We start from the raw sequence: 25,730 nt of genomic DNA, 5'->3' as shown, positions 1-25,730 counted from the left end.
ACATCAACACCAGCGTTACTTGAGAACTGCAATATCTGTCCTAGCATTGCCATGCTGAAATGTCCGTCCAGGGCATGTAGCAGAATCAATAGCCGAAACACAGGTATCAAAACTTATTACAATACTGTATGACATACCCCTTGACCACATTTACTTGCGATCGACCATTGGTAGGAAAGGCTCCCAAACCATTACACTTACCCCTCAAAATCGGTCATTCTCAGGAACACACACTCATTAAGTTTCTCTTCCTGCACCACACCAAATGCAATGTAAGGCGTGACTCATCACAGAAGAAATTCTGTTCCTGGGGTTGTACTTTGCAATACCTGACCACGTTCAACTATCCCAAACCCGTTGTGGATCACTCTGAAAAGGAACATCGGACTTAATCCAACACCAGTATCTCTTGCGACCTGGAATTTACCCTCTACTACGGTGAGGATATAGGCTGCGGGTGTGATGTCAATTCTTTTATTCCCAGCATAGAAGTAGATATAAGATGATATCAGTAAACACTCTGTAACAATAGTATAATCATAAGTAGAATTTCATTCCTGGGGTAAAATATAAACATACATATTACATTACATTACATTACATTACATTACATTACATTACATTACTTTACATAATATCAATAAGCATGTGTTTAAAGTTACATTATTGTCTGCAATAATGCATACGTCATATGCTCATACCATTAGAAGTACACATACAAATATATTACAGATATATTGCTTACAAATGAATTTCCCTAATTGTAATATAGCACGCAGTCAAATACATGATACAAGGCAGTAATGCAGTATATACAACAATAAGCAAATCGGTCACTCATACATAAATAATGAAATAGTTTATAAAGTGCGTACCCTGTGTGTGACACAGGAAGCGTGGTTTCGACTGACGAGCTTTACTGGCAGTCAACCCCCCACATGCTACAGGATTGTGCTACCTGAGCCAAGCAAATATAATACATGAAAATATATACATATGTAACGTGAATGGGAATAGTTCAGACACAACAATTAACGTATAAAATACACATAAATTTTACAAGGAAAAGCTTACTTCCTTGTGTAACATAAATATACATAATCCTATCACACTTGTAATGCAAAGTTATATATAAAATCATCACTCAAGCACACATTCCTTCATAAGAGTAGTCATACATTTTCTAATTACAATATCAGAAACATTCTACTGAAAATGCCTACTTATGTTACCTAGGCAAGTATTAATAAAAGTATATAGCAATAATGTGCTGTAATGACTAACCTTGGAAGTAGAGTATTCACTATCTGGTTTGCCGTGCTCAACAGGTGAGGGTGACATTGATGAGCTCAGGATTGAGGGGGTGCCCATGATGTGAAATAAGCCAATACCAACCAACCAGGTGATCTTTACAAATCGCATAACTGACAGAGAGGCAGAATAACCTACTTACCCTTTGAACTTGTAATGGAATGATCCAAAACAATCAGAGACCTTCTTTAAACAATTAAAATACTACTTGCCGACAACTACTCATTGTGAACCCAATGAACCTCTGTTGAATCCAGATCAAAGATGAGTATTTTGATAAAAATAACGCATCACATGAAGTCTATATAAAAGTTTATATTTCAGATTATGCTTGTCTGGGTCAAACTGGACCTGCATTTACAGCTAAGTTTGATTCCACGCTGGTCAAATCACGAGCATGCCCCACATACATTCGTGACATACCCGCATTTGGTCATCCATTTTTTCACATGTAATTCTGTTGAGAAGTTCCAGATAAGAAACGTCGTCAGTGTAATGAGCAAATGCGATTATGAATGATAGTTGGAATAACATGCGGAGGACGGACCGTGACAATTCATTCGGTGACTGTCTAATAAGCATATCGTTCATTTATTCAAGTAAGTGTGAGTGAGTGAGTGAGTTAATATTTAACGTCACATCGGCAATATCTCAGCCATATCGTGACGTGAACATTCAACAATGAAAAAGATCATATATACAGTCGAACCCCGTTTACCCGGACGCTTTGGTTTCACTCGAAAATCGTCCGGATAGCGAGATGTCCGGTTAACTGGATCAAACATCCAAAACGTCAAAATTAAGAGAAAGCAGAAAATATTCACGGACGTCTATCAATAAATCAACAGTTAAGCGGGTACAATTAATAAACGTAAGTTTCGTTTCACATAAAAATCGTCCGGAAGGCGGGGTTTCCGGATATGTGGGGTCCGGGTAAACGGGGTTCGAATGTACATTATGAAAACCTGTCAACAAAGGACAGTCAAAAAAGTAGAATATCACAGACAAGAATGTAAAACTAGTAAATACACCTAAAACAATTTAGCTATAGAGGACAATACAATATAAAAATGGGCTATAGATTGCCAACAACTGAAGGTAGATCACCATACTAGGGACCATGGGGACTTACAGTACCTTTGCTACCTGCATGGACCCTAGTTGGATTTACATTATCCCCTCATTTGTTTGCAGTTTAGTCACATCTAGCCACAAAAATTAAAAATACACATATACAGTATGGTTCAAAATTATTGAGAATAGCTAAAGCATTTCATATTATTAAACGAGAACAAATCAGATAAAATTGAATGTATTGTGAAAGTAAACTGACCTTTTCATGTTGTGTAGGTAACAATTTAATATTTTATCAAGTCTCCTTGAGCTTCACGGCACAGTCTAAGACGGGTAGGCATACTTCCTATCAGAGAGGTTAGTGTCTCGTGAGTTATGCTATCCCAGTATCGGACCACTTCTCTCTTCATGTCTTCAATTTTTGTCAACCCCTTTTGATTCACACATTCCTTCATCATCCCCCAAATGTTCTCAATGGGATTTAAGTCAGGACTATATGCTGGAAATGGTAATGCAGTCACATTTTTCTCCTGAAACCACTGCTTGGCATGTTTTGCCGTGTGTTTAGGATCATTATCTTGCTGCAAAATCCAGTCATTTCCATAAAACACATGTGCACTTGGAAGGAGAAAATTATCTAATATGTTAGTGTAGCGTTGACTTGTCAGATTTCCCTCAAACACACACAGCGGGGTCGTTCCTAATAAGGATATCTCTCCCCATACATGAAACTTTGGGCTGTATTTAGGTCGTCGATACAACGGTGCTGACGCAGACTTTGTCCATATTTTCACATTATTGGGATATACCCATATTGAGCTTTCATCAGTAAAAATCACATTTTCCCAGTCAAAGTTTTCATGTGCCAAACACCACTCAACACGCCTGTCTTTATGTTCTTGTTTCATGAGAGGAGAAGGAATTCCAGTCTTTTTCTCCCATCCAAGATCAATCAAATTTTTTCTAACTGTAGATTTTGATACAACTGTTGATCCCCTTTCTATCATTTCATACCTGATGTTGGAGATGCTTGCCCTTTGCTTTTTAGACGCTAAAATTCCCAGCCGGACGCGATATGAGAAGTCCAATTTTCTGGGTCTCCCTGCTCCTTTCTGGTGCCCAAAATCCTTTCCCTCTTTAAAATTCTTCCTAATCCTATACACAGTAGAAAGAGGAGTTCCTGTTCTCTCTGCCAATGTATTTACATCATCAATTCCTTGATTACACAACTCAAAAATCAACCTCCTTTTATCTTCAGCAGACATTGTTGACAGTGCTGAGGAAAATGACGTCTGCTACAAATTCAGGGGAGGTAACTCTAATTTTACTATACTCAGTAGGACAAGATGAATTACCTCCTTTACACCATTACTTAGTTTTAAGTATCAGTGAATCAGTTGAGGTGTTAGGATAGCTCAAAGTAAGAAGAAAAATTCTCAATAATTATGAACCAGACTATACTACGATTAAAAACAGTGGAAGTCTAAACGTACAGGAAATGTTTTGGGACTTACGTACCCTCTCAGGAGGACAATAATTTTACGGTACTTCAACCCCCTTTGAGGGTAGAGCCACTAACAATTCACGTTACTAATCTAAACTACCATGAATTAAAATGTAGCTATCTACAGAACACAATAATCAAAATTCAATGATGAAATCAATTTCTTTTAGAAATCCAAGAATTAAATGAGAACTAACGGTGTTAAAAAGTTCCTTAATTGTTTATACATTGAAATATTTATCACTCATGATGGAGAATTCAACACAGTCAAGCAGGATATGCTTGACCGTGGTTCTCTCATCACAAGGGATGCATATTTTAATACAAGACAAGACATATTTTAATAGCCTGAAGACAAGAAAGAGAGTCGGAATAGATTATATGCGGTTTATGTTTAGGGTGTCTTTGGATATATTTAAGAGCCGTTAGTATGGCGTTAGCGTCAGCTGTAAAAATAGAACTGCTTTCTGGTAATCTAGAAGATATTGTTCAGGATCCAATGACAGTGGCACAGGCCACTGCCCCACCGGCCTTGGACCCATCTGTAAGGATTTATGATTGCTATATTTATGTTTCAGTTGATTATATTCTTGTTTGTATTGTAATTCATTACTTTCTGATTTTTTAAATGTGTTCAATGTTAGGTCCACTTGGGGCCTGACCAACTGCCAAGGAGGAGAAGACGGGAGGGAGCTATGCTTTCCAGCTCAATGAAGGCAGCAGAAAGAAAGGGTTTAATTCTATGTCCTAGAGGCGGAACAAGAGAAGACGTTTTGTTGTATAAATCCTCATAAAGGGGATTGAAAACACAGTTATATGCAGGGTTAGATTGATTAGAGTATAATTTAGTGATGTACTGTAAAGATTACTTTACACGGCGCTGCTCAAGAGATGGTTCATCAGCCGCAACATAGAGACTGTCAATTGGTGAAATTCTAAAAGACCCAAGACAAAGTCTAAGACCTTGATGATGGACAGAATCTAACAGTTTTAAGTTGCTTTTGCAGGCTCCACTATAGACGATGGAGCCATAATCAAGCTTAGAACGCACCAGTGATCGATAGAGATGGAGAAGGGTAACTTGATCCCCTCCCCATTTAGTGATCCCCTCCCCATTTAGAATTTGAAACCACTTTCAACAAGTCAAGTGCTTTCAGGCATTTAGTTTTAAGTGATTTAATATGCGGTAAAAACGTTAAGTGTGAATCAAAGATAAGACCCAAGAACTTAGCTTCCTTAACAACTTAAACTGGCATGCCATCTAGAGATAGTTCAGGGTCTTTATGTGGTTTATATTTACGACAAAAATGTATGCAGTTAGTTTTCGATTTAGAAAATTTAAAGCCGATTTCAAGACACCATTTATTAATCTTGTTTAAACACAACTGCAGTTGCCGTTCAATGGTGTGCATATTCTTACCATGACAAGAAATATTAAAATCATCCACAAATAACGATCCATCAATTGAATCGCTTAAAACATTTGATAAACTGTTTATCTCTATACTAAAAAGTGTGACTGACAAAATACTGCCTTGTGGAACATCCTGATCCTGATTGTAATGATCAAACAGGGTAGAACCCACACTGACCTGGAACTGTCTGTCATTTAAAAAGTTGGCTATGAATTCCGACAAACGACATCGCAAGCCGAAGTCATGTAAACCCCATCAAAATATTATATATACAAAATACCATATTTCCAGGTTGTATCATATGCTTTCTCTAAATAAAAAAAGATAGACACAGCGTGTTGTTTATTAATTAGTGCGTTTTTAACAAATGATTCCAAACGCATTAAGTGGTCGACTGTACTTCTGTTTCTGCGGAAACCACACTGTTTGTCTGTTATGAGATTATTTGTTTCCAAGTACCAAACAAGTCGATTATTTATCATGCGTTCCATGGTCTTGCAAACACAGCTAGTTAATGAAATCGGACGATAATTGGATGGATCCGTATGATCACGTCCAGGTTTAGGTATTGGTACTACCATAGCGTCACGCCATGAAGAAGGATATTTCCCGGAAGTCCAAATATCATCAAAAATTGATAAGAACGTTTCTAAACAGGATTCTGGTAAGTGCTTCAGGAGTTGATAATGTATGTTATTAGCTCCTGTAGCAGTGTCATGAGCTTGATCAAGAGCAGTATGGAGTTCATGAATAGAAAACGTTTCATTGTAATCTTCCCCATTATCAGAATTGAAATTAATAGTTTCGTTTTCTTGTTGTTTTTGATACTGCTGGAATTCAGGTAAATAATTAGAAGAGGAAGAGTGTCTAACGAGAGTTTCCCCCAGTTTATTCGCAATATCTGATTTATCAGTAAGTAATTGATCTCGATGTTTGAGATGGTGGACAGTAGATTTAGTACCTTTACCTTTAATTTTCTGGACCATGTTCCATACCTTGGACATCGGTGTCCGAGAATTTATTTTGGATACATAATTTTGCCAAGATTGGCGTTTGTTCTGTTTAAAAGTACGCCGTGCTTTAGCATTTAAACTTTTAAATTTATTTAAATTGTGCACCATAGGATGGCGACGGAAATAATGTTCCGCTTTTTTCCTTACCTTCCTAGCTTCTTTGCATTCATCGCTGAACCATGGTTTTCGTATGTGTGGAACTACAGAGGACCTTGGTATACACTCATCAGCTATGGAGTTCAGTTCATCAGAAAAACATGTAATAGCATCAGAAACGTCAATAAAATGTTCAGGTTTAAGTTTCATATAAAGCCCAGTTAGCCTTTTTTTAAAATTCCATTCATTGATGATGGAGGAACATCGGATGGAGTTGCAGATTTTAGTATAGTAGGAAAATGGTCACTTCCACAGAGGTCATCGTGGACTGACCATTCAAATTCATTTAGCAGTCCTGAATTTGTGAGGGACAAGTCGAGAGCAGAGTAAGTCCCTGTACCAGGGTGTACATATGTGTTGGAACCATCATTATAAATACATAAATCATTGTCAGAACAAAAGTCCAATTTACCTCTAGTGTTTGTATTTACACTACCCCAGAGTGGGCTGTGCCCATTTAAATCTCCCATTATAATACAGGCCTCGGGAGTTGGTCATATAGAGCTTGAAGATCAGTTTTGGCAAACGTCGAAAACGGCGAAATATAAAGAGAGCATAGCCTAAACGCTACATGTAAAGTAATTCTCACAGCCTGCATATTAGTATTAAGTGAAACAGGGTTTTGAATAACGTTTTGTCTGACTAGAATGGATGATCAGCCAGTGACCCCATCACCCGGAGGTGAAAACAATGATATGCATTAAAATGACGAAGGTCAAATGTATCTGTTTGTTTTAAATATGTCTCTTGGAGACATAACGCTGAAGGTGTAAAATCTTGGACTAATAGCTGTAATTCTTGTAAATTAGTCCTCAATCCTCTGCAGTTCCACTGTGCAATATTACTGGAATAAACTATCTTTGGGGGGATTTATTGGGGATCTACCCTGCACTCTTTAAGAGGGCGACAAGCTATGTGCCCTAGAATGGACGTTTTCAGAAACGTCCATGTCTTCAAGAGACCCGTATTTATTGAACAACTGAATTTTGTTTTGTGGCCCTTTAAAGCTCTGCCACTTTGTTCTTTTGAAGCATCAGGCTTTGGCTTTGGTTTACTTTTCACCGTTTGTTGACTATCAGCTGTCGATTGAGACTTTGAGTGTGACTGAGATGATGATTTGTGATCAGAAGAAGACTTTGAGGTACTAGGAAGTGATTCCTCAGTCTGTGATGATATAGCAGGGTACAAAGGGTGTGGAGAATCGCAATTTACCCAAGTCGAGGTAGTTTAGCAGCCTGTTGATAATTTTGTTATTTTAGAGCTAGACTCCAATGATGTTTTTGCTTCTGTAGCATAACTTTCCGAAAGTTCAGATCTCTTTACCAGTTTTTTGGCCTCCGAAAAAGAGATATTTTGTGTAAACTTTATTCTGTTTATCTCCATTTGTTCTTTCCAAATAGGACACTGTTTAGAAAAGGAAGAATGGTCGCCTGAGCAATTGGTGCATTTTTAAAATCACTGTCACAATCTTCTGTTGTATGTGTCTTCTCACCACAGTGAGCACACACAACAGACAATGTGCAAGTATTTACACAGTGTCCTTATTTCTGGCATTTAAAACATCTGGATGCATGTATCAACTTGAATGTTACAGTAGCCTGCCTTCACTGATTTGGGTGCATTTGAAGTGGAAAAAGTAAACAGATACGTATTGGTTTTGATGGTTTCGTTGTTTCTCCGAGTTGAAAAGCGATTGGTGTGGAGTACACCTTGATCCTTCATTTCAGATCCTATATCAAGGTACGACATATCATCAAACAATCGATCTCGATCCCTAACGATACCTTTGCTTGTGTTCAGGGTTTTGTGAGCAGACACCGAGACCGGAATGCCCACGAAAGATTTGATGTTCATCAGTTTGGAGGATTGTTGTTTTTCACTACATTCAACTAACAGCGCACCCGAACGTACGCGTTTAATGCTTTTCATATCTCCAGCAATACCTTGAATACCTTTGGAGACAGCAAAGGGTTAAGCTTTAACGGTGTCTTGTTAGGAGTCTCAATCACAACGAAACGCGGCCAATACTCAATCAATGCAGACGGTCTGTGGTCAGTATCATCAGGGTCAGTTTCAAGTTAACGTTTTGTTTTTTTTGGCTGGAATTTCATAAACCATGGTTAATGTAATTTGGTTCATCATCCGAGCTCCCCATCCACCACGGAGTATCACAAGAACAATGCTAAAGCAAGCGGGCCTCCAGCTTGCAGTACCAAGGATACCCGGATGATATACTCCAGTAGAAGAATTATACGAAATGAATCTACCAGATTGGCCCTTGAGCCATCGCCTTCTGGCATAAGACTCTAGGCAAAGTTCCTATGATCATAATTCACAATACTAAAATTTACAGATTAACAATAGTGCCAAGACCAAACTTCAAAACAATTCCAAATCAGATTTCCGCAATGACACATACGTAGTCTGTGCACAGGGCTGTTCATACTTTGTACTAACTGATCACGACAAATTGGTTATAATTATTTTATCATCTTGTTGTTACAAGTCGTTAACCTCACGGGCACTTTTTTAAAGGTAACACAGTGAAGCGTTGGATTCTATATTCTATAACAGATTAGTGCATATGGAAGAAAGACTTAGCGTGTTCTATACTTTTGTTTGTAGTATCTATCTGTCTGTCTGTCTCTCTGTCTGTCTGTCTGTCTGTCTGTCTATCTATCTATCTATCTAGGGTAGAATTACACTGATGTCTTCATACACATAATATAGAACATCAGTAGTGGAATGCTGCATAGCTCGTTGAGTATTGCCCACGGTCAGTGTACAACACAGCGGGGATTTATAGACTAAGTTAATTATTGCAATAGCCCTTGGAACTGAAAATTCATTGAGACAAAGGGTGTCCGAAACATAAACATATTCTAGGGTTCTATTTACAACGATATCACGGAGTTGTTTTGACTCATAAACTGAGATGTGTAATATAAGCTATCTCATCCAAACTTGAATGTCAAAATCGGGTGTGTATAAATGACTCTACCATGACTTCAGTAAATTCTGGATTTTGATTGGTTAATTAAAGTCATTCCGAGATAAATAATCATGCTATATACCTCTCGACCGATTAGCGCAGCAGCACCACCACGACGATAAATCGTTCGTTTTTAAAATCTTAATATAGGTAGACTGGAGATAATCATACAGTGTGGGAAAATCAGAGATGTCTAAGAAAATTATAATAGCTCTAATCTTCTTATTTAAGACCTCACGCTGTGCGTTTGGTTTTAAATAAGATTATGACCTATCATAATGTTATATACCTCACAAATCATAGACACCACGTCGGCAGCTACTGGAAGTCAGCGTCTGTGGAGTTCACCACCCAAAACTCAATGACAATGTATTAAATTTTCATAACGTTAAAGGTAATGTTTGCGGTGTTTGTAAAATATGAACACCTCCTCACAAATGGGATAACATTGAGCTTTCTGATATTTCATCAGTGAAAGTTTGTGTTAATATGTCCCAGGCCGTGGATTAATGCGTGGTAATAAAATGTACACACAAATCCCAGTAGAGAATTACGGTAATTATTTATCACGCAAACATTCACCTACTTTCGGGAAAGGACATAATAAAAATGAAATGGCGGTCATATCGACTGGCTCCGGACTGAATGCACCGCATTAAGCAGACCACATGTATATATGTAACTCGATCCAGCTCTTAATGAGCGTTAGTGAATAACGTTCATAGCGATCCCTACACTCACGTGTGTGGGAGTGTCTTGACCTCACAGCGGACTGATACCAACCATCTGAATCCTTATCCATTACTGTCTTGGTGTGTGACTTACATCAGATTACGTGAGGCAACTAGTGCGGTGATTTGGTGGAGAATGTGGTGGGTTTGTCTTATGCTGATGCTGACACTGAGTGTATGTAATGGAGCATCCATTCACGATGCGAGACGTTTAAAAAGTTACCTGTTCTCAAACTACACATCCGAACACAGACCACTGAACAACCAGAGTGAGAGAGTCAAGGTGTCCGCCATTGTAAACCTGCTGGACATAACTGACTTTGACGCTGTGAAACAACAGTTCATATGTAATGCTCTTTTCAGTATTGACTGGAAGGATGACTTCTTGGTCTGGGATCCTGAGGACTTTGGTGGGATCAAATTTTTCACGTTCAACAATGGCTACAATGCATGGTTTCCTAGTATAACGGTGACCAACACCTTGGAAAAGCGAGACGTTTTCAAGGAAGATACTCAGCGCATGACGGTTTTCAGTAACGGGACCGTGTTGTGGGTACCATCCGCCATCTTGAAGACATCATGTCCACTCAGTGTCCGCACTTTCCCCTTTGACATCCAGGAATGTTCCATATACCTCATGGCCGTGCATTACACGGTCGAAGAGGTGGAATTTGTAACTGGAAGTGATAAAGTCCACGTTGATCAATTTCAAAGAAGCGACCACTGGGAATTATTGGACACCAGTTTATCATCAGTCAAGATTGGTAATGTTGACAAGTGGCATATTACCCTCAGATTTCAGCGTCGACCGTTGTACTACATACTCAACGTCCTCATTCCCATCGTCATCCTGTCCATTCTCAACATGGCCGTCTTTGCTGTTCCTGTTGAATCTGGTGAAAAACTCTCTTTTGCCGTAACAGTTCTTTTGTCTTTAGTCGTCTTCATGACGTTTGTAAGTGAACTCATTCCGAAGACGTCGACGGGGATGGCTATGTTGACAGGGTATCTGACAGCGGTGACAGCTTCTAGTGCCATCAACGTCATGTTGAGCATTGCTATTCTGGCCCTTCGCAGTAAACCGAATAAAGATGAGATTCCAAGGTGTTTTCAGAAGCTCGTTTCCATAGCACGTAGGGTATCTTGCAAGAATGCTAGGGTATCTTTGGACGCCACGACCAGGTCGGTGAACTGGAAAGATGTTGCTGATTCAGTGGAATATTTCTGTTGGAGAGTGTTTCTTGTTATTTTGGTCATATATACATTCACGTTCTTCGTCGGACTAACGGTGTTGTGAGACTGGAAGCTACTTTAACTATACTGTACAAATTCTACGTTGAACTTTAGGTAGGAAATAGCAGTCGTCTTGAACATTTCAACTATTTTACTTTGTCGATAATTACAAAATCGTTCATTTTTGTTGTTGTTGTTACAACCTGTTTCATTATCATTCAGATACAACCTTGATCTACATACTGTCTCTTTGATGCAGTTGTTCCATAAATAATTCGTGCTCAAATTTATGACGAGGGTTAGGGTTAAAAATATCAATATCCCTAACTTATTTTGTCCAGGTTACAATTCGTGCTCACATTCATTTCGAGCATCAGACATAATCCGTGACCAGTTTCTCATACTGGTCAGACAGAGTATAGGTACTCGACCCAAGGTGCAATAGATTTACCTGTATTTAAGGCTGTTTCCCGTTGGTCAAATCACCCTCGTGCAACATACACATTGATCACCTACTCACATTTGGTCATCCATTATTTACATTTATCATCCATGCTTCGGTGAGTCTTAATGGTGTCCGCAGAGGTAGCATTACAGGACATCACAATAACATTATCATCAGTACTGTTAAGAGTGTGTATTTTCTGTATATTTTGTTATTAATTAAGTAATAGTTATTGTTGGGTCACAATGTTTAGTGTTTTGAATAATAATTATAATGGGTCACATTTCGTATAATAGATGGTCAGCACTTTTAGGATTCTGGCAGCAGGCTGTTCGGTGTTTTCTATTTGTTACTTCCGGGAGACTACTAGAGATTTCTACAATGTTGGCGAAGGTCGTATGTGCCCGGGAAATGACTGAATATATATATAAAGGCTAGCTGCCGTGTGTGTTGGGAGGGGACACACATTCGTATTCACTGGAGTATCATCGTCAGTCACCGCCAATGCTTTATCTTCATAGCCACCGTCGGACCTCTCGCTGTGTTACATTCTGCATAAGTGTTTCTCTCTCGCACTAAGACTTTGGTGAGTTTGCTATATTATATTTCGTGACCCATTACCTTACATTTTGTGTCACTTGTATTGTATTTGAAATCGGTATTGTGAAATTGACTTTGTATACCTTGCTCTCGTTGCATAATAATACAGAATTTGAATGTTTTAGACTTGTCTTTGTTCTGTTTTGCTGGTTCACAGGGGGTTTCTTACATCGTTTGTCACGGCAAATTCTTAACCGTAACCGTATAATCCGTAAATGCGAGTATCTGTGATAATTGGAATAGGTTTAAAATACAGCCGACAGACAATCACAAATCACACACTGCTTACTTAATGAATACCGTCAATTTCGGTAAAATACTTGCCATGTGCTTCTGGATTGGCATTATACACACCGTTTACTTACTAAGTTGAGAGAGGTTACTATCTTCCTCTTTGTTATTATGTCTGAAGTGGGACTGCCATTGTCAGTGCCTTCATGTTTATGGTGGAACGGGTCATCCTCTGAAGTGTTTCTTGGGTATTCACAGCTACAATCATTTAACTGTGTTCCACCTCACGACGCTGCTTGGGTAATGTGTTATGACTATCTTGGGTGACTGACCACCACAGTGATATATTTGTGTGCCCTGTTCAACCATATGAAAAATGTTGTTATACACGATATATTTGTGTGCCCTGTTCAACCATATGAAAAATGTTGTTATACACGATATATTTGTGTGCCCTGTTCAACCATATGAAAAATGTTGTTATACACGATATATTTGCTAGGTGTGCCCTGTTCAACCATATGAAAAATGTTGTTATACACGATATATTTGCTAGGTGTGCCCTGTTCAACCATATGAAAAATGTTGTTATACACGATATATTTGCTAGGTGTGCCCTGTTCAACCATATGAAAAATGTTGTTATACACGATATATTTGCTAGGTGTGCCCTGTTCAACCATATGAAAAATGTTGTTCCCTTGAGAATGTGTATCGTGACAGATGTATACGCTTTGAAATAGAGGAACCTGAACTTCCAACTTGGATAGGAAGTATAAGCGTAAACAAACTTTTCGGACAGACATCTCTCTTTACCACCATTTCTCTTTACAACCACCCCTAAACACAACGCATGGAATTCACAGCGCAGGACATGCATAGGTTGTCATTTTTTATCTTAACTTTTTTCAAGAAAGTCGATAAATCACTGTTGACCATCGTTTTTTTCAATCATCTTCCATCAAAAATGGGTTAGTGTTTGTTTCAAGTCGTTTCTATTGAAAAGGAAAATTGCACACATACAAATTTCATGTCATACACCAGTCATCTTTCAGGAGTGATTACTGTACAAACAATCACGGTCATAAAGGTGTGCAAGTGGCAGTGCACTCTCAAAAACTTCATATCATATCCTACCATATTATGTACCAAGGATGGTGGCGCAGTGTCTTGTGTCACTGTCATTGGATCCAGTAGAATCTCTTCTAGACTACCAGGCGATGGTACTATTTTCACAGCCGACGCAAATGTCAAATTAACATCACTTAAATATATTAAAAAACATCATAAATATAAACAATATATCAATTTTTTTCAGACATTCTTCTGTGCCTGTAAATTATTGAATTATATAATGATCTTGCTACTGGGCAATGCGACATCGTTCTCTGTTGGTTTCCAAGCCACGTTGGCATTTCTGGGAACAAAGTAGCCACTTAGGCAGCACTCAACAAATCTGTGACACCACTTCTCGTGCCATACTCTGATTACCGTGACCTGATGCAGGAGAAGTGGGGCAGCCAAGTATGTATCAATACATTACTTCAGTTTAAATCAACTCTCGGTTACACATACTTGGGTTGTCAGTCCAGATTTGAGGAGGTCAATATGCGACGATGTCGGCTTGGCCATAAAAGATATACACATGAATACTTATTAAACGGTGAGGATCCTCTGTTTTGCATCCCTTGTGATGAGAGAATCACAGTCAAGCATGTCTTACTTGACTGTATTTATTTTTCATTACATCACAAGGGATAAGTATTTCAGTGTCAAAACACTAGTAGTATACACAATAGCGCTTCTGTGTTATACATCTTCACATATATTCATAACTAATTGGAAACATAATCATGGTGTATAAACACTACGATTGTTGTCTGAATATCAGTGTATGAAATTAGTCTCCCCGGGGTCCTCTGCTTGCAAGTTACATGGCGGGCTTACAACTTTATTTTATAGCCAGCCCTGTGCGCCAATACATTTTCCAAGGGTGTTTATTTGACCATGTCATTGACTACGGGAACTATTTCGGAAATAATTTACAATTGTGATAACTAGATGATGTCTTTTTAGCTCATGATCAATCAAACTGTAACTTCTACAGATCAACCTACCCATTTATCTAACACTAAATGTGACTGGTCTAGAGAATGCTCTCTGTCAATGTATAATGTCGCTCTTTTCTCACGACAGTGACATTAAATGAATTATCAGTGACCACCAGGTCATGGTTTTATTGAATTTGCTTTTGCACACGTTTGAGTTTACCTCACTACGATGTATACCTTAATATTACGACTAGGGTTTATAAAAGTAATGATAACCTGCGTTTCTGAACTGTAAATACCTCGTCCGTAATGTAGCAACACGGGTGAATTCTGCTACCACAAAAATCTGTGACAGACCTTTCGAACGTCACTGTGTTCCAAATGTATATTGATTTGTAGTGATTGAAAGGTAAACAACCCACAAACAAAATACACAAGTCATTCCACAAACATCACGTTTTCATATACTACAAGTACACCATAAGAACCGCACGATGGCGAATATCTATGAAAGGATAAATCGGAAACAGTTATTTACCTTTCGAGGTGAATTGGACCCACTGAGTCATTAGCATGTGGTGACTTTAAATACGTTCTATCATTTGTGGACGATTACAGAAAAAACAGAAAAGAGACACATCAGCAGCCACAGAGAAATTCTTTGCGAACATATCACCATTTTGAAAAGTCGTCTCCATGAGGACTGATAATGGGATAGAATTCACCAGTGAAAATTCTAGACCTAGATTTTTGAAGATCTCTTAACGCTAAAATAGTCGTATTTTATTGTATGGCAACTATCGTAGCACTAAGAGCCATCAGATGTCAGTGCCGTATTCACCCCATCTGAACAGAGCGTGGCGTTCCCTATTTGCCAGGGCAAAATGCCTCGTCATTGATTTGATGTGCTCATAAGTAAGGTTATTTTCATGGCAAATATAAGAAAAGCATCACCTCCCTGTGACTCTAGCAAAAGTGTGACTGTACATGTGCTTTAATGTCACTCGAATGAAACTGTGGACGTTAAAGGTTTAGTTTTAGCAACGCTGGATATCGTTCATAAGTCGAGATGTCACCAGTCGGGAATGGAAATCCCGCAGCAAGCTCCCCAAACCATGACACTTCAGCCCCCAGATCTGTCAACCTCCTGTGCACAACACTGAGCATAACGCTCACAGCGTCACCTCCATACTCCCACCCTACCATCAGTGAATCTGAGAGGACATCTCGATTCCAGCCTCTCTGAGTCCATCAGAGGTGTTGTCAGGCCCACAGCAAACACTGTCTGGAGACATTTGTCCAGAGAGTCAACACATACCTGGAGGAATCGACTGTGCCCCACAAGTACCCGAGCTAGACGACTGTACACCTAATCTATCCTTGCGCAATTACATTTACAACTTTTATAAGGCGGCTGAAAACAAGTGGTCTGAGCTGGATTGCTTCTGCGCTGAGTCACGCTTCACTTTGCTCTTTCATTTTAGAATAGACTTAGTATTGTCGTCTATATGCTGGTTATCACACAGGTGTTTAGCAGCGTCGTATACTCCAGGTCAAGTCTCTCATGAATGATACTGCTCTCTACATATGCGGCAGAAACAGTCCCAAATATTTTGCCAAACTTATGAAATCAACTGACAGACTTTTTATATGTAATACTGGGATAGGTTTAATCAATGTGTTTGCAATGATAAATGAGAACATGATATTATACAGATAAACTTGCCAGCATAACAAGATCAAGTTTATATTAATATTTCATTGTGGGTTGTTGGCCTTTGTTTTGTCTTTCTCTGATACTTAACGGTTTCCTGTTTTACTTTCCAGCATTGTTCTACATGCAAATGTACTGCTATGGTTCCTGTGCAAACGTAGATGTACCACTGAGGTTAACGACTTGTAACAACAAGATGATAAAATAATTATAACCAGTTTGTCGTGATCAATTAGTACAAAGTATGAACAAGTGTGACATCAATTGTCCCAAGACAGATGTGTCCAGTGGCTTTGTTAATACTCTCTCTCATTCATAGCAACAAGTGTGCCTTTTAGATGTAAATACATAGGTCACGTTCTAAAACAATAACCACACTAACACATCTCGAGGGTATTCCTCCACAGATAATGTATTGTTTGTTCCGTGTTATCTCTTTAAACATTTATCTCGAACTGGTCTTAAGTGATTGTGAAAAACACAAAAGTCACGTTGGGGAACGATGAACACTTTCAGAAGTTGCCTTTTCTCCATTGCTCGCTCGTGTAGGTATTTCTTGAATGTGGACCGATACAGGCCACTTCGAAAGCATGTCCATTAGTTTCTGGTTATGTGAGTTTTGTGCCTGGAGTTGACTTACATCACAGTTTTTGAGGCAACCATAGCGGTGATTAGAACAAAGATGTGGTGGGTTTGTCTCATGCTGATGCTGACACTGAATGTATGTAATGGAGCATCCATTTACGATGCGAGACGTTTAAAAGGTTACCTGTTCTCAAACTACACATCCGAACACAGGCCACTGAACAACCAGAGTGAGAGAGTCAAGGTGTCCGCCATTGTTAGCCTGTTAGACATAACTGACTTTGACGCTGTGAAACAACAGTTCATATGTAATGCTATTTTTGGGATAGATTGGAAGGATGAGTTCTTGGTCTGGAATCCAGAGGACTTTGGTGGGATCAAATATTTCACGTTCAACAATGGCTACAATGCATGGTTCCCAAGCCTAACACTGACCAACGCACTGGAAAAGAGAGACGTTTTCAAGGAAGATACTCAGCGCATGACAGTTTACAGTAACGGGACCGTGTTGTGGTTACCATCCGCCATCTTGAGGACGTCATGTCCATTCAATGTTCGCACTTTCCCCTTTGACATCCAGGAATGTTCCATATACCTCATGGCCGTGCATTACACGATCGAAGAGGTGGAATTTGTGACTGGAAGTGATAAAGTCTATGTTGATCTATTTCAAAAGAGCGATCACTGGGAATTATTGGACACCAGTTTATCATCAGTCAAGATTGGTAATGTTGACAAGTGGCATATTACCCTCAGATTTCAGCGTTGTACTACGTCCTCAACGTCCTCATTCCCATCGTCATCCTGTCCATTCTCAACATGGCCGTCTTTGCTGTCCCTGTTGAATCTGGTGAAAAACTCTCTTTTGCCGTAACAGTGCTTTTGTCTTTAGTCGTCTTCATGACGTTTGTGAGTGAACTCATTCCGAAGACGTCGACGGGGACGGCCAGGTTGACGGGGTATCTAACAACGGTGACAGCCTCTAGTGCCATCAACGTCATACTCACAATTGTCGTTGTGGCCTTTCACAACAAAAACGATAGGGAAGAGATTCCAAGGTGTTTTCAGAAGCTTGTTTCCTTAGCTCGTAAGGTATCTTGTAAGAAGAATAATCCCTTGGCAACCACGAGGTTGGTGGACTGGAAGGATGTTGCTGATGCACTGGAGTATTTCTGTATGAGAGTGCTCCTTGTCATTTTGATTATATACACATCTTTGTTCTTTGGCGTACTTACGATGTCCTGAGGCTGGTAAAACCTGTACCTTTGATAAAACCTGTACCTTAGACTTATGGGTAAAACTAGGTAACAACATTATAACTATTTTCATTGCTTACAAAATCTTTCATTTTACGTTTTAGGTTTTGGCTTTGAAAGATTAAAATATTATTCTGAGATGTTCAGAAAAGATCGGATCATGAGGAAGAACTTGAGTACATGACATGTGTTGGACTCAAAGAAGAGACAGATGAGACATCTTTTGCTAAACGCCGTACAAATATTATCTTTACTATATATTACCAAATCATATTTTAACGATTTTCATCCTGCATTTAACTGTGTTTTGAATCCTCTCTATACAAGACAACAAGAAATCTCTTGTTCCGCCTCTTGGGCTAAGAAGTAAACCATTTATCTCTGCTGCCGGCATCCAGATGGAAAATATAGCTCCTTCCCACCCTTTTCTCCTCTTTGGCTAATAGTTTACCTAACACTGACAACGTTTGAAAGATCAGACAATGAATTACACTATAAACAAGAATATAATCAGTAGAAATCCTTATGTACAGATGGATCCAAGCATGGTGGCGCAGATTCTTGTGTCACTGTCACTGGTTCCAGAAGAATCTCTTCTAGAATAACAAGCGATAGTACTATTTTCACAGCCGAAGCAAGTGCAAAATTAACAACACTGTACACGATAGTACTATTTTCACAGCTAAAGCAAGTACAAACTTAACAACACTGAAATATATTTAGAAAACATCATAACTATAAACAATATATACTTTTTCAGACTTTCGTCATAGCCTTCTGGCTATAAAATATCTTTCATGCAAACATCCACTTTGTATTGTAATTATTGATTTATATAATGATCTTGCTACTGGCCAATACGACATCGTTCTCTGTTAATTTCCCAGCCACGTTGTCATTTCTGGGAACACGATGGCCATTTTTGCGGCTTAACAAACACTCAACAAATCTGTTTACAAAGATGTCATTAGAACATATATCCGTGATCTGATGCAGGAGAAGTGGGGTAGCCACGTATGCATCAATACATTACATCAAATTAAATCAGCTATCTGTTACACCTAATTGGATTGTCAGTCCAGATTTGAGTGGTTAGTGTGAGAGGATGTCGCCTTGGCCATATAAGATATATACACATGAACACTTTTAAAAAGGTGAGGATCCTCTGTTTTGCATCCCTTGTGATGGGAGAATCACGACCAATCATGCCTTTCTTTTTTGATTTTCTTTCACATCACAAGGGATAAATACATGTATTTCATTGTGAAAACAATTAAGGATGTTTTATGATATTAGTTATCATTTGATAATTGATTTTTAAAGAAATAGAGCTGTTAGATACATTTTCATTAATACATTGTATTGTGTAAATAGTATAATGTTTTACGACTGAGAGTTTGCATTAATGACTGCTTTTTTAGTGTCTTTACCCTCGAAGGGTGTTAAAGTACTGACAAACAGTTGTCCTACAGAGAGGGTACGTTAGTTCCCAAACACTTCCAAGCGGTTCAAACATACTACTATTTTTCACTGCAAAACATGTGTTATTATTGTTAACATCTGAAAGGACGGTGTAAATCCAACTAGGGTCCATGAAGGTAACAAAGGCACTGTAAGGCCCCATGGTCACTAGTATGGTAATCTAACTACATGAACAGTTGTTGACATCTTTAGTCTGCTTTCATATTGTGTTGTCCTCTTTGATTAAAATGTTTTAGATCTGATCACTGATTATATCTGTGATAATGTATTTATTTTACTGTCCTTGATCGTCAACAACCTTTTTGCAGTTTTATTCCATTTAATATGAAATCATAACTTTTAAAGTTTGTAAATTGGGGACACACTCATTTTTATTAGACTTGCAATTCGTCCTTATGTCATTGCCATGTATTGCACAGCAAACAAAAATGCACAAAAACAATCACAATTGTTCTCAATAAATAGCATGTGATGTTTCTAATTTTGTTGAGTATATATCCAAGGACATATTCATGAGTTCATACACACATAGGGCTATGACAGGGCTAAATGTGTTCAACAGATTATTGATAAGAAGAAATGTCATGCAAATTACGATGATCTTATGTTCAGCCATCTTTGATTGTTTCCATGTCAAGGAGTGTACGAAGAATACGATTCCCCGGGTCGTTTTAGCATTACCAACCCCCGTGCTGTGTTCATTGATATCACAGAGTTAATGGAATCATCACTTAGCTTGGACTGAGTTAAATGGTTATAAACGTTCATGGAAAGATAGTTCTCATCGTGTACATAGGAAAGCACAACAGCGTATCTTCTTTCTTCTTTCGACGAAATTTTTGATCATTTATTGTAGCCATTAACGTCTTAAAATTATACTAACAAGCATTCATTAATAGCATTTTAACTTTCTGCTTACACTCTTGCACAGAAAAACAAACTGGACAAAATTGTACGCATGTCCAGCAAAATGTGCGCCGATTTGGAACCTCTACCTTTTCAGTATGAGTCAAAAGTTAAGAGGAAAACTCTGGCCATTCTAAATGAATGTTATGAATTTCTACCTTCTGATCGCCGTCTTTAAATCATTTATTAGGAATACAAAACTAATAGAACGTCAGAATCATTTGTCTCATGCGGCAACACTTCTAAATCTTCCTCCAAAACTGTAACAATGAAATGATCATATATCATGTACTTTGGTTATATTATGATTATGACATTTTGTATATATACATTAATTTTTTGGTTGCCATATGCTTTGTATTGGTTTGTGGGACAAAAAGGCCTACCTTGTCTTATTTTATCTAATCTTATAGGGATGAGTGTGTGTCTTCGAAGTAGGACGGGATGGATCGTTGATTACACCATCAGTTGTACATTTTTTCTGATCCAGACTTGAAAGTTAGAAGCAGATGTCTGTAAGTAACTATCAGATATGATAACTGGTGTTTACAAAGAAGGAACATCACGTCACCTGTGGAGAAACTTGTGAGCATTTCTGTCGTTTTAGAAGTTAAAGTTTGCCATTTCAAAAGTCAAATGCAAAGTTGTAAAACGTTCATGTGTTCGAAGCTGTTAACCAGTGTACGGTGAAAGAGCAGCACTTTGATTACACACGACATTCCATTCGCTAAATACTACAAATGCATTAGGCTTGTACAATAGTGAATGTCCACCCGAAAGGAATTCGAAACCAGTTCCTTATATTTTGACCCCATTGTTTAATATTAAATCCAGTGGAAACTGTTTAAACCGGCACTCATCGGGACTGAAGAAATCGTCCAGTTTAGCCAGCGTGCTGGATTGTAGAGCTGACGGTGCCACGGGTGGAACTGAGACTTTATGCTGTTGTTGACAAGTTGCCGGATTGGATAGATGCCGGTTTTGACAGCTTCCACTGTACAACACAAATATCAAACATCAATGCACTGATAGTTTACCACTCATCAAACCTTCAAACCTAATGTATAAGTTGAAAAAGTTGAATAAGAGGTGATAATGGTTTGTTATCCAGACTTACAATACATCATGACGTACGGATGACCTACGTATCTGTGTAAACAGAGAAAATATGAATGTGACAACTCAGTTCCTATTAAGTCTATGGGTAGTAGTTCTACGCTTTAACTTTTGTAAACTCTCAATAAATTTGATCTTACGTGCATATACACAAAATGTCAAATCTTAGCTTGTATACCAGTTAGTTCTTGCAACTAAAATCTGACACCGGATATCGAATATCTTTGCATAGTTTCAAAAATTTGGTTAATGGTGTTACCTCCCTTTGTTCGAAGACACCCGCACGCATACTCTTAGACAGCGTACAATGCGCGACAGCAATGCCAATATATTTATTGTTAATGATTTTACGGCGCTTTTAGACGCACATTACTATGTGACTATTTGTTAATATATGGCGTCTAATCATTGCCCCAAAAGTCCAAACAATCGCTTTGTTTTCGTACAAACAAGGTCCGGAATCCAATAACCTTATGGAAAATGTACACTGCTTGGAACCTGTCAAGAAAAGGCGACTGCAGCCGAACTGAACCGCACATTCCCATGACGGCTTCAGTTTCCATACAAAAAAAGGTGTGGAGAAGACAGCACGAACTCTCATCACATGCAAATTACACGAAAGGAGTGTCCTTCACATGATATCTGACCGAGTGTAGCTGTTAGATTTATGGTTGGAAATCGAAATTCGTTTCATATAGTGGCTACAGAAGAATTTTATTGAGCCCTAACCTTTGCACTTCTTTTGACATTTCCAAATATGCGCAGTTCAATATAAATCCTTTCCGTAATAAGGAAGACAAAATATCCGGAAACGCTTTAAAATGTTAATAACAGTGAACACAGTAGAAGCTTCAGTAGAAGCGAATACTTATCCTCGGAATCCTCGGAATTAGGCAGCAGAAATATACACAATATACACAATAGGTTCTGAGGGCAGTGCACTTAAGTGTCTTACATCTCGTTTGTATGCACTGAAATGGTCACTTTGGATTGAGGAAGGTTTACACAGAAGCATTCAAACAGTCAGCTGGTACTATGTAGTCCATACAAGATATTGTTACATGGAGGACATGTAGCTACGATGTGATTAATTTTAAATACATCAGTTTGATTTTCAAAGCTGTATTAATACAAAACACGTTTGCTTATTACTGGAGTTAACGTAAAAAATGACCTTAGAATTATTTGTTCAAATCCATACTTTTAGGATACTCGTTGAGCTTAGACCATATATGATCTTAAGGTATTGAAATACAACATGAACAATGAATAGTATTCAGTGAATGTCACTTGTCTACATAACCCACAGACAATCTTTGTATCTACTTATATAGGCTGCATCCAACATCACATGTTTGCAACGTTTGCAACATTGTGAGCCAGGCTAGTCTTTCTCGACCCATGAAGACTTGAAGAGGAACATGCCTTCCTACTTGTGACTGGCAGTGTTGCAGCAACGCACAGTAGTTGATTGATGTTCGGGTAGAAATCAATAGCAGCTGAAACCAAGCAGCTCATGACAGTCTGCTATCGTGTTTCTTTTCCACACTCTTAGCTCTGACGGCAGAGCAACTGACATGGACAAATCATCCTCCCAGAACATCATTTTGAATTTCAAGGTGTCCTGATCTACCATGCAGACCCCTGTTTTAGTTCAGTGTTCAGATGATCAATACAACGAATGATGGTGGTTCTTTTCTAGTACACTTCAGGGGTAATTGATGGGGTGCTGTCTCGGTGTGTGATTCACCTTGTCACCCTGGTAGCCTGTATCTCAGAACCAACAGCTTCAACAATGCCACTTCCTTCTTTCATCCAAGTTATTGATAGATTATGATTGACTTTCTCCTGTCTATGGCCGTTGCCGTTCTCTAATCAATCATTTTGCGTGAACAGAAAATAGCTAAACCCCTCTTCCGAAGTTTCGATGACAATGGTCTGTCAGTTTCCATTTTTGGAAACAACAAAAGCAATAATGTGTGTGGGGTCTTTAGAAAATCCGTTGGCTTTTCTTGTCTCTCTCTCTGTCAACGTTTCAGTGTTCGCCTTCATAAACATCCTCATATTTGGATGGGTGTTTGATATCCTCAAGGGCCCTGCATACATATGGATACAGTTCTGAGAAACCTTCACGACAGGTATGCCGTTCAATCCATCGTGTTTTACAGAAGCCTAATAAACGGGTTCTTTTAGATTCCCATGTCTCATCCATATATGATACATGATCAGGTAATCCCTGGTGCGTGGGCGATTTATGAAAAAATATGAACACTTGGTTTATATCGTCCATCATGTCCCTAACAGCAGGAAGTCTATACTGGTGCAGCAATGTCAAGGTTCAAAACATGGCTGGCACAGTGTGTGTACACTGTTTCTTTGATTCGACCCTGTACACCAATAGTCTCTGACATGCAGCCCCATCATAACTTCGACCGCGACAGCTTGACATATCTAGTCCGTTGTTTTTCAGGGATTTCAGATTAGCATCAGAAATGTGTTCAACGGTTGTACGTTCAAGCTGAACATAGACAAAGAACGAGTCTTTGATCTGCATGTCTCTTATGTCAACATATCTCAAACACAAACATGTATTAATGGTAATGTAACAACTTGTTATAGTCATGACTGTCAGTATGGCTGAAATATTGCCAATGTGACTTTAAATTTTAACTCACTCACTTAAACACAAAGGTAACAGTTCCACATTGGCATACTCCTCGGTGACTTCATCGGCTATGATGGAGAACACAGAATGGTAGAATGACCAGTCTCAATTTGTGCTACAACAGATGTATTCCGCCAAAGTGAGATGAGTGTATTTTTTATGCCAAACTTTAAAAGGGTTTTCAGTTTTGAGTCATGATTTGCAATGACAGATAAAATTGCATGCCTTTGGAAACTGTTCTTGTTTGTGTCTTTTGACATACTGTGGTGTCCACGAAGAGATATCCATTGTCTCCCACAGCACACGACTTCATCTGTAATGCATTCTAAAATATGACAGTTGTTGTCATACCGTTTCGGCTTTAATCGGGATATTTTGTAAGGAAATGATGAATGTGGGCTTTTTCCTTGTTCTAAAAGTCAGTTATAGTCTCCACAGCTTGCTGGTTATATGAACTGTTGTGATGAGTCTCTAAATAGCCGTCTTTTACAAGTTCTTTGGAGAGATTTGTCATTGATATTTGGATAAATGTGTTAACTGCTTTGTGTGTATCACTCTTCTGGTACTGTGGAAATAAAATGCACCTTTTTGCACAAACCTCCTCTCAGGGTATGACTGTAGACTTGCCACTTGTTAAGCCAGGATCTTTGAAATGCAAGGGTTGTGGATCTAGTTTGTCCAGGTCTTTTCTTTATCTGTAATGACTGGACTGAAATGTTCTTTCAGGTACTTCAGTTTCTCAGTATCACTCATCAATGATAATTTTACTTTCCCTGATACAACGTCACGCCATCATATATGTCTATCCCGGTAGAGGCCTTAAACGTTTTAGATTCAGCCTCTGTTTCAGGGGTGTCCATGTTGCCGTGACGTGTGAACGCCAGGCTTGGCATCAAAGATTTTGACTGATTCATCTCAGGTAATGTAATCTGTCGGCTATTGGAATTTCAGAATCTTCACTGGGACTGTCTTTCCAGAGTTCTGAATCAGAATTTTCAGCTGTTTGGTGAGATTACAAGAGTCTTCCTTGTGCTCTCCACGACACACGAAACCAACTGATTTTGGTTCCACTGTGAGAAACTGACATATGTGCTCACGCAATGCGCATGTCTCATTTTTCATCAAATGTCCCCGACACTGGAGTTAATGTCTAGTGCATGACAGTCACATTTCACCGTCACATTTTCCTTTCTTGGATAGATGGAAATCAATCTCATATGAAAACAAATGCAGGGCGGCTCGGTGCACAT

The 25,730-nt window shown here is 38.7% G+C and overlaps 1 protein-coding gene and 1 pseudogene across 1 annotated transcript; both read left to right on the top strand.

Moving 5' to 3' along the window:
- Nucleotides 1–10,332: 10,332 nt before the first annotated feature.
- Nucleotides 10,333–11,493, top strand: LOC137274965 (acetylcholine receptor subunit alpha-1-A-like). The gene has a single exon (XM_067808146.1). The coding sequence runs from the start codon at nucleotides 10,333–10,335 to the stop codon at nucleotides 11,491–11,493; it is 1,161 nt and encodes a 386-aa protein (XP_067664247.1).
- Nucleotides 11,494–17,152: 5,659 nt separating this feature from the next.
- LOC137274949 (neuronal acetylcholine receptor subunit alpha-7-like) lies at nucleotides 17,153–18,300 on the top strand (annotated as a pseudogene).
- Nucleotides 18,301–25,730: the final 7,430 nt, after the last annotated feature.

Source organism: Haliotis asinina, chromosome 1, assembly GCF_037392515.1.
Source record: "Haliotis asinina isolate JCU_RB_2024 chromosome 1, JCU_Hal_asi_v2, whole genome shotgun sequence".
NCBI classification, from domain to species: Eukaryota; Metazoa; Mollusca; class Gastropoda; order Lepetellida; family Haliotidae; genus Haliotis; species Haliotis asinina.
This window is presented reverse-complemented; position numbering and strand designations above follow the sequence as displayed.

Bases quoted from the DNA above. Each gene is read 5' to 3' on its own strand.
- LOC137274965 (XM_067808146.1), top strand. From the start codon at position 10,333: ATGTGGTGGGTTTGTCTTATGCTGATGCTGACACTGAGTGTATGTAAT.